The sequence below is a fragment of the Coffea eugenioides genome, chromosome 3 (genome assembly GCF_003713205.1).
Source record: "Coffea eugenioides isolate CCC68of chromosome 3, Ceug_1.0, whole genome shotgun sequence".
Classification (NCBI taxonomy): Eukaryota; Viridiplantae; Streptophyta; class Magnoliopsida; order Gentianales; family Rubiaceae; genus Coffea; species Coffea eugenioides.
In genome coordinates, this window is record NC_040037.1 from 7,633,423 (window position 1) to 7,643,991 (window position 10,569).

General features: G+C 35.3%; 1 protein-coding gene across 1 annotated transcript; it reads left to right on the forward strand.

The window, feature by feature from the left end:
• The first annotated feature begins 861 nt into the window (after window positions 1–861).
• On the forward strand, window positions 862–4,518 carry LOC113764800 (salicylate carboxymethyltransferase-like). Its single transcript, XM_027308800.1, has 4 exons — window positions 862–1,031; window positions 1,304–1,708; window positions 3,164–3,418; window positions 3,970–4,518. Exons 1-4 carry the CDS (start codon window positions 957–959, stop codon window positions 4,327–4,329), a joined length of 1,095 nt encoding a protein of 364 aa, XP_027164601.1. The 5' UTR covers window positions 862–956; the 3' UTR covers window positions 4,330–4,518.
• Window positions 4,519–10,569: the final 6,051 nt, after the last annotated feature.

The window sequence follows — 10,569 nt, forward strand, 5'->3', positions numbered from 1 at the left end:
GATGTGTATGCGTGGGACTTTTGTATCCATAAAATTATCAAAACCCCATGAACGAAACTAACCAATGTTTGTCCATATCTACAGGCAATTATTTATTAGAGTGAAAACACACATTCAAGAAGGAAAGTGATGCGAATTAGAAAGTTTAAAGTCTAATTATGCAATTAAAGTTACACATGTTATGTTTTAATATCGAGCGATTAGGGTTAATTTTGAACCCTCCCACTTACATTATTTTAAAAAAAAAGTTACGTTTTAATATTTGTTAAATCTATTGATAACTTTTCTCATCAAATCCTGGATACTTATTTATTTTGTCCAATTGGCTAATATGGATTGAGAAACATCTAAATGATGGCCTGCTATTGGACAAACTCACAAAGCTGTACATATCACGTGTGTATCAGAAATCTGAAATAATTTATAGCCACTACTTTCCAGACCAACAAATTAATAAAAGAGAAACTTTATTATTAGTTCTTAAACTTAGAATTTTGTGTCAGAAGGATATTTTACTTGATAAAATTATTGGATATTTTACCTGCGAAAATATATAACAAACTCTTTATTGGTGTGCTAATGGTTAACAGCAGTGCGAATTGAATAAATTCTGCCCCTTCCGAAACTTCGAAACAAAAGAAAACGTTGCTGAATTGAACACGTAGAGCACTCGGAGTCGTTACTACTACTACTTGTACTAGTTTCAGTCCCATCACGTGTATCGGTAATCTGAAATAATTTATAGCCACTACTTTCTAGACCAACAAATTAATAAAACTGTCCCTATTTCAAATCCTAGAGGACAATTCTGTTTCACCTTCCATGTTGTCACAAGACCATTATAAATGGGACTTGAACACATTGAGCACAACACACAAAATCAAGGCAAAGCAGGTCAGCTTATTCGGCTTTGCTTCATCAAAAGAAAGTAAGAGACGAAAGGGAAATTGAGAGTGATGGAGGTGATTGATGTTCTTCGCATGAATGGAGGGATTGGAGATACAAGTTATGCAAACAACTCATTGGTTCAGGTAACACTAAACTATATTGTACTTAATCTTAATTCTGCTCCATATTTTTGACAATTTAGTGAATCATTTTCTTCGCTGCACTTTTTCATATAATTTTTGAGGGTATGTTTGGTTCTCTCGGATCAATTTTAATCTTCAAATTTGGCACCCAAGTTTCTATCTTGGTCTTCTTGTTTACGTGCATAGTTTTTTTAAATTAATTCACTACCAATTTGGAGAAAGAAGGAAACCAATTTGATTAGTAATTTTTTACCTTCAATTTGGACATGCAGCAAAAGGTGATACTAATGACCAAGCCAATAACAGAAGCAGCCATTACTGATCTCTACTGCAGCCTCTTCCCCAAAAGCATCAGCATTGCAGACTTGGGATGTTCATCTGGACCTAACACTTTTCTGGCAGTTTCTGAGCTTATCAAAACTGTCGAGAAGAAACGCAAAATTTTAGGACAAAAATCTCCGGAATATCATGTATATCTGAATGATCTTCCGAGCAATGATTTCAACACCATTTTCAAGTCTGTGCCACGGTTTCAAGAAAATCTGAAACTGCAGATGGAATCAGAGTTTGGACCATGTGTTTTCGCTGGAGTTCCTGGTTCATTCTACCAAAGGCTTTTCCCCGCCAAAAGTCTTCATTTTGTTCACTCATCGTATAGTCTTCAATGGCTATCCCAAGTATGTCTTCCCCATTTTCTTTTATATAACATTCATAATTGACAGGTTGTCGAAGCCTGTGCAATAATAAAACCTGCTCAAACTAAAAGTGATTTCTGTAGATAGCGGTGAGTAGGGTCGAATCCACAGGGACTGGGAGTAATTGTTTCTTTTCAAATTCACGTGACAATGGGGGTGTTTTTATGCAGGAAGTGACAATCAAATAAATTCAAATAAAATCTAAAAAAACTACTAAAAATTAAATAACAAAGTACTAAAATCAAATGAGTGATAATTAAAGATCTAGCCAAGGAATAACTTCAGCAATGGTTCACCTAATTGATCATCGATGCAAAGGCAATCCCAATTATTTATCAATAAATAGGTTATAACTACCAAACAAGCGATGGCAGTCAACCCCTCCTTACTGTGTCGGTGATCAAGGTACGCCCGTTAATCACTGCTCTAATTGAGAAATAATCCTAGGTACGCCCGTAGAATTTAATTCCCCAATTGCCTTACGTATTAGAGGAGCCCTATTCTAACCAAATAACGCACTACCAGGGTTATTTTAGATTAGCCCGCGTATTCCCCTGACACAAATCTAATCGTGTCAGTTGTCACTATTTCAGGACAATTAAACAATTACGGATTTAATGCCCTAATTGACAGTAGGCTACCAAATCAATTAATTATCCGGATCCAAGACAACCAATTAATTAAATAACCATAAGCATAGCAATCAGGAAATACGCGGATACCGATAAATAAAAGAAAAAGATTAAATTAAAACGATCTCACAATTTTAGATGACCCAAAACATCCGTTGTCCTTGACTAGAGAAAATGAATTTAGCTCATTGTTGATGAGAAAACCCCATACAAAGCGGAAGGAACAATTGCGGCCTTTGTCATTGACCGGGAGAACTCAATTCGCTTCAATAAGGAAAAAGAAAGAACAAAGCTACAGCAAATGATTCATGGGTTTTTCATGGTCTCTGACATACGAGAATTCAAACTACCCAAAAGCTAACAAAAGAAAAGTCAAAGCTCAAAAGCTTCAGGAGAACAAATCCTCTGCTCCCCTAATTCCTATCTAATGCCTAGTCTAATGCCTGCGGCGGCTCCCTCCTCTGGAGAGGAAGAAGAAGCTCTCCCAGGTTTGCTTTCTTTGCCCTTTTCTAGTTGCTGTGTTCGGTCAAAATTACCAAAAAGGTCTTGCATCTCCTTGTTCCAAGAATGCCCTTGATTGCCTGCCATTTGAACTCTTTTCCGATAATTATCAAATTGGCTCTTATTATGATATTTTCGATCTACTCCCTGAAATAAATACAAATTACGAAAAGTGAGTAGAATCTAATAATTAATCCATATCAAGTCAGGTAATAGGGAAAATTAATAATAAAACAAATGACAAAATTGCAACCCATCAATAATGTTTTCAGTGATTATAAGTAACGTTGATTTTGCTTCTTAGGTCCCTGAATTGGAAGAGGTTAACAAAGGAAACATTTACATGGCATGTTCAAGCCCTCCAAGTGTGATAAAGGCATACATCGATCAGTTTGAGAAGGATTTCTCGACTTTCCTGAGCTGCCGAGCAGAAGAATTGGTAACTGGTGGCCGCATGGTTTTGACAATTTTGGGGAGAAAAAGTGAAGATCCTTGTAGCAAGGATGGTTGCTACATTTGGGACCTTTTAGCTCTGGCCCTCAAGCAGATGATTTCTGAGGTACATATCTGAATATATGTTGAATAACCTTAGGAAAATTGTCTAAATTGCTTGCAATGCACACTGGGTTTCAGCATAGAACAATTTTTGTTTACTTTCAAACCACTAAACAAATTAGAAATTAGGTTTAATCGAGTTTTATACAAAGAAGTTAATACGCTTGCAATCTTTAAACCAGACATCCGAGTTGTCTATCGTAGAAGTAAAAGAGTTGTACTTTTAAATTCTCAAATTACAAAATGTAACTAGCAGAAGTAGAATAATACTCATGAATTCTTAACTGTGCATAGTACTTTAAAGAGAGGACATATGTTCAGAAACAAGTTATGCGTGGTCGGAATTGATTGATTTTGAGGGGTCAGAAATTGGAAGAACCAAATCTTACAATTTTGATATTAAGTTAGGATTTCTCCACATGTTTGTATGATCCTCGAGTGATTAAAGATATTAATTAGACAACTTCATGTCGACATAACAACTTTGACCGCTAAAACAAAGTATTTAGCAAGGATTCTATGGATTGGTGCTAACAAATCAACATCACGATGCAGGGCCAAATTGAAGAAACGAAACTAGATTCATTCAATATCCCACAATACACACCATCACCTGCAGAAGTAAGATCACTTGTTGAGATGGAAGGGTCTTTTACGGTTGATCGTCACGAGGCAACTGAGATACATTGGAATGCACATGATAGTGAATATTTTGAATTTGATGAATTCAAGGATGGTGGATATAATGTTGCCAAATGCATGAGAGCTGTGGCTGAACCCTTGCTTGTTAGTCACTTTGGTGAGGGAATAATAGAAGAAGTGTTCTCCAGGTACAAGAAAATACTTTCTGATCGCATGTCCAAGGAGAAGACTCAGTTCATCAATGTGATTGTCTCCTTGGCTAAAAGGGCATGATAATATGCAATGTGTTCCCCTAAGAACTACACCTTGACAATGGTTTGTTATGAAATTTCTTTGCCTATACTTGCAAAGAAGCAGTCAAAAGGGACCCGAAAAGGGGGCCCATTGTTATGCTGTACTTTAGTCGTTCATTTTTTCGTGCAATAAAAGATTACGTCGATTGCTGTTGTTGTATTGGTAAAACATTGTCTTTTACCAATTTGCTTCGTAGATGTATTAAACATAATGAAAACAATCTTACCATTGATCTTTGAGATTATCTTTTTATTGCCAAGGTTTAATGGTAAAGTTTGAAACAAATATCCACTGCCAGATACATTAAGCTTTTCTGGGATTCAGAGTTTCGAAATGTGTTTGTTACGTGATAATGAAAATATCTCGAGAGTGTCTACCAAAGAGTCCAATATGTAAGTTAGAAATCCAACTCTGACCCAAAAACTTAAACTGTTTGATCTCGGGTCCTTAGTTACATCTAAACCCTTCTTTAACCTGTAGACTTTATTTTTTTGGCCTTTTTCACATAACTTGTAGGTTGTTCAATATATACTTCCTCTTCAATAATTCCATTCAAAAAAGCAGATTTCACATCCATTTGATAAATATTTCAAGAATTATTGGCAACAATAGATATAATCATGCGAGCAGTATCAAGTCTAGCAACTGGAGCAAAAATTTCAAATTAATCAATACTTGTCTTTTGCTTGTATCCTTTAACCACCAATCTTACTTTGTAACGGTCTATCTCTCTAATTGGCTTGTACTTGGTCTTGTAGACCCACTTGACACCAATTAACTTCTTCCTATATGGAAGTGTGATCAACTCCCATGTCTTATTTTTCTCAATTGCATGTATCTCCTCATCCATTATTTGACTCCAATGATCACCCATGACAGCCTCCTCAAAGGTAACTCGGTCACAATCTACAAATAAAGCAAATTTTACAATATCTTCATCAAACAATTCATTATCATTACCAACAACATAATCTTTCAAGCGAGCTGGCATGCAACGTTCTCGTTGTGGACGATTAGGTGACTGCACAAGATTTGATTGCACCCCAGAAAACGAAGAATCACCAGTATGTTGTCTAGACTGCTCTACTGGTTGATTAGAAGAATTCCCTTCATCCAAATAAAATGGCATTGGTGGATACTTTGGTGTAGAATCTGTAACTTTTTTAGTCAAATCCCAAACTCCTTGCTTATCAAATGTGACATCTCTGCTAATAATCATCTTTCCTGTATCTAGATTGAGCAGCATGTGACCTTTGGTTTCATGACTATAACCAAGGAAGATGCATTTTTCTGTTTTGTCATTAATTTCTTCCTAATAGCATTTGGAACATGGGAATTGGCAAGACAACCAAATACTTTTAAATGAGAAATATTTGATTTCTTACCAGTCCATAACCCCTGTGGTGTCTTTCCGAAATCGCATTGTGTAGGAGACTTGTTAGATACATATACTGTATAAGCAACTGCATCGGCTAAAAAATCTTTAGGCATGTTCTTGGCATGCATCATTGATCTCACTATATCCATTATAGTCTGATTTTTCCTCTCTGCTATTCTATTCTATTGAGTAGTGTATCCGGCTGTCAACTAATGTTTAATCCCATGTTTCTCCAAAAAATCATCATAGACAGTAAATTCAATGCCTCTGTCAGCTCTCAAAATTTTAATAAATTGGCCACTTTACTTCTCAATATATACTTTAAAACTCTTAAAAATATCACAAGTTTCAGATTTATTCTTCAAAAAATATACCCAAAATTTTTCGTTAAAATCATCAATGAAAGTAATAAAATATTTACTACCTCTATTGGTAGGTACCTTAATTGAGCACAGGTTTGAATGTAACAATTCCAACGAACGATCAACCCTCCAAGTCTTGTTTTTAGAAAAAGAATCTCTGTGTTTCTTTTTCAAAAAACAAGACTCGCAAAAAGTGCTTTGTAGAAAAATCAATAGAAGACAGTCCATACACCATATTCTTTCTAACAAGAAAACTCAAACTCTTAAAATTCAAGTAACCAAAAGGCATGTGCCACAAGCAAATATCATAAAAAACAACATAACTAAAGTAATGCAGATCATGACAATTAAACGTGATAGGCCATAAGCGCTAGTGTTCATGTGTACCTTTGCTATTAGTTTCAAACAATCATCAGTAATAGAACCAATGTCATATTTGAATCGTAAATCAAATCCTTTTTTAGTAAATTATCCAAGACTCAGTAAATTATGATGAAGGTTTGGCACATAGAAGACATCAGAGATAAAATAAGATTTTTCATTCTTCAAAGTAATCTTGATTTTTCCTTTTCCAAGTACAGGCACTCTTTCATTGTTGCCAAACTTAACAAAAGATCTAAAAGATTTATCCAAATCATCAAACATAGTTTTGTCATCATAGCATCCGGAATCCAAAAACTAATTATTCTTTTTATTTTCTTCCACTTCTGAGTTGGAGAATAAAATAGTTTTATCATTTTCACCATTATTCTCTGCTATATTGGCATGCCCGCCTTTATTGTTAGAATTATACAAGCATTCACTTTTCTAATGACCAATTTCTTCTTTTTTTTTTTTTGTAATTATGGCACTGAATATTATGTCTGCAAGAATTATTATTTTCTAACTCACTATTGGGATAATTATTGTTACCTCTCTGTTGGTAAAAATTACCTCTGCCACAACCTCTAAAATTGCCTCTACCACGGTCTCATCCTCTTCCTCTGAAATTTTAATTTTTTTGACTGGAGCCATCACCATTCTCTTTGGGTTTATCTATCTGCACCTGCAACGCTTTCGCCACCGTTTCTTTTTCTGCACCATCTTCCAATTTTTCATTAATTTTTTGTTCATGAAGAGTTAACCAACCCTGCAATTCTTCAATGGTCATAGTTGAGAGATCTTTTGCCTCTTGAATCACGGCAACCACATGATCAAATTTCATGGGTAAAGTATTGAGGGGTTTTTCTACTAGCACCTTGATAAGTGACTAATTTACGTAATAATTGTATGACATTTTATATTATTTTCAGTCACTTTGGTTATATTATTGGAAGAATATGAATCATTTTGGCTATAATTGGTGAAAAATGCTTTTAAGTGATTAAATGAGGTTTTTATCACTTTTTACTTGGATTTTGTGTATTTTGACAGTTTTGACACATTTTCGTATTTCGGCTATAACTTGAGTTACAATGATCGGATTGGGATGATTCTTGAACCCATTTGAAGATAAGAGATAGATCTACAACTTTGGTGAAGACATCTAAATCCAGTTTGAAGGTTTTCCAGGTCAAAATGCCGAATTACAATAGCAAATTTCTACTGGTCGAAGCTGGAACAGGGCAATGAGCAGGCAAGGGTATTTCAGTCATATCTCAGCCTACACAGATCCAAATGAGGTGATTCTTGATGCATTAGAAAGATAACTCAAAATGCTACAACTTTCGTGTTTTAGACATGAGCTGGTTCAGCCTCTAACATCAAGAAAAGATTGGTTGAATTTGGGCCAAAAACAGAGCAAGTGATCCACACTCGGATCCACTATTCATCCGAACCCTCGGTTGTTTCTGGGTTAGTGGATCCGAGCTCGGATCCATACGGATCCGAGGTACTGTAGCAGCTCGGATCACTGGTCAGAAAAGGCTGCTCTGTACGCGTAAAAAATCAATTTCACCTCCACCAACTCACATTGGATGCTAGACATGTGAGAAACATTCCCAGCTGTAAAAGGGAGATGTAATCCTCATTTCTTGACCACCTTTCATCATTAAATAGCCAAATGCATTGCAAAAATAGGAGATTGGAGAGATTGGGGAGTTCATAGGAGAAAAATAGAGAGAGACATACGGGAGAAGCTGGAAGCTGCAGAAATGTAGCTCTTTCATCTCTCTAGTGTTAGTTTAGCTTAGTATAGAGTAGTGTAGCTTTCCATTCTTGTTTATTATCTAGATTAGGATGAAGATGGAGGATGAAGAAGGCAAGGAAGAAAGCTCATGTGACAAGGGTTGTATTCCTTCCAAACTCTTTATCTTTTGTATTTGATTCCAAATTTAGTTAATATACAAGTTCTGGATTTTGTGTTCAATATGTGTTTCTAAAGTTTATACCTTGGGTTTGGTTGAACTTTCTATAATTGTTAGTGTTTATTATTTGGTTATTTGACTGCTATGATTTGAGCAAGTTATTTAGCACTTTAGCTCTTGAAATCATGATTAATCTGGTACCATTAATTGTGATTATCTAAGGTGTTGTTTCTGCAATGAAAATTGAGATTTAACACTAGTTCAAGAAGTGCTAAACATAGGGAGTACACTCACGAAAGTAGAGGTGCACTTATGTGGTTTTTAGTGATTCATTTCATGTAATTTCATTGAAGAAATGAACTTGTAGCTAATTTCATAACCATGAAAATAGGTATGGATTAGTTATGAGTATAGTTGATTCACTACGAAAGTAGGATTCAAATGCATAAGGAAATTACACCATAATTAGCCTAAAGGTAGTAATTAATGATCCAAATATAGCACTTGCATGAGTAGTTAGGGATACCACAACCCAAGGAGCTTTCATTTGTTATTTTGTATAATTTCGGTAGGTTTAATTTGTTATAATTCATTGATAGTCTAAATAATAGAGAAGCTTTAGTAGTACCGGTAATTGCAATCTTCCTTGTGGGATCGACCCTTAATACCCTATACTCGCTCACGATTCGTATACTTGCGATAAATCGCGTGTGGGGTATTTAGGAGTTTATAAATGTAAAACTTGATTAGGATGAGCTTAATTGTATATGTATACTCCGCGCACGTCAAGTTTTTGGCGCCGTTGCCGGGGAAGATTTGGTAATATCGGTGTGAAGAGCAACTTTATTAGTTTAGACATATTATTAGTTATACTGTGAATGTTATTTTCTGTGTTTTATATGTGTATGTGTTTTATCACTTATTCTTCTTACTAATTTTGCTCTTAAGTTGTTTAAAAGCAATTTTAGGTGATGAGAAGGGTAGGACAATTTGGAGGACAATGCTTGAGAAATGGAAGATTGGTAATGGATGGTTTCCAAGTGCAAAGCTCCTTTAATAGAGGTAACCAAGAATTTACTGAATGTATGTCTTTTGAAGATGGTTTAAGGTGCGTAAAGGCAAAATTTGATGTAATTAAGTTACAAGTTCAAATGGATACCATGATGCATGAAATTGAGCAGAGGAGGAATGTTAATGTTTTTAATTCTTATCATGTGATTTGTGACTTGTGTGGAGGTTATCATGCTACTAATACATGTATGCAAGCACAAAATGTGGATTGTTATGATGAATTAGAGCATTACAATCCTTGTTTTGATCAATATAGTGCTAATTGGAGCAATTCTCCTGCTTATGGTTGGGAAAATCAATGTGTATATAGTGACTCTCCAAATTTTTATGATTACCAACCTGAAAGTATCCAATATGAATCAAAACCATCTTGGGAGTTGGCAATAGAGAAGTTAGCTAATGCACCTCTACCTTGGGAGTTAGAAAGTGAACCATTAGCTAATGATTCTAATGCATCTTGGGAGCTAGCTGTAGAAAATTTTTCTAATCAATTTGATTTAGCCATAGAAAAGCTAGCAAATGCAACCTCTGACCGTTTTGATAGGATTGAGGAAAGGTTAGATGAATTAGCTTCTCACTTTGGTGATATACATGAGCAATTGAATGTATTGTGTGAAGTTATTTCTTCTAATAATTTGCAAAATGATCCTAGCATGAATGGTGGAAATGTTGTATGTGAAAATGGATTGCATTTGGATGAAAATGATGAATCTCAATTATATTTCAATGAGCAAATATCCATTTCACATGATAATACCTTTGAAACTAACTTTGAGCCTCAAGAGGTGAGTTTTAATGACTCATTTCTCACCCCTCTTGAGGAGTGCAGTGAAAGTATAGGTTCTAAAGGTATTCCTGCCCAAGATACTCTTATGACATTTCCTTTGGTAAGTTCTCAAGTGGTGCATATTCAAGGTAATATCTATGGAACACTTGGGATAGGTAAGTCACTTTCATTTCTCACATCATTAGATCATGTGGCTTTGGCTATAAAGTCACCATTTAATGATCCACCAAGGCCTAAAATGGTGGATTATTCGTTAACTAAGCCTCCTTGAAAAATGAGGTGATATAGTCAAGCTATTGACTTTAAAGAAGCGCTTATTGGGAGGCAACCCAATGC

Excerpts from the sequence above, each read along its gene's own strand:
- LOC113764800 (XM_027308800.1), top strand. The coding sequence starts at position 957 with ATGGAGGTGATTGATGTTCTTCGCATGAATGGAGGGATTGGAGATACA. Across the intron at positions 1,032-1,303 it reads CAAACAACTCATTGGTTCAG|CAAAAGGTGATACTAATGAC; the intron begins GTAACACTAAAC and ends TTGGACATGCAG. Across the intron at positions 3,419-3,969 it reads TCAAGCAGATGATTTCTGAG|GGCCAAATTGAAGAAACGAA; the intron begins GTACATATCTGA and ends ATCACGATGCAG.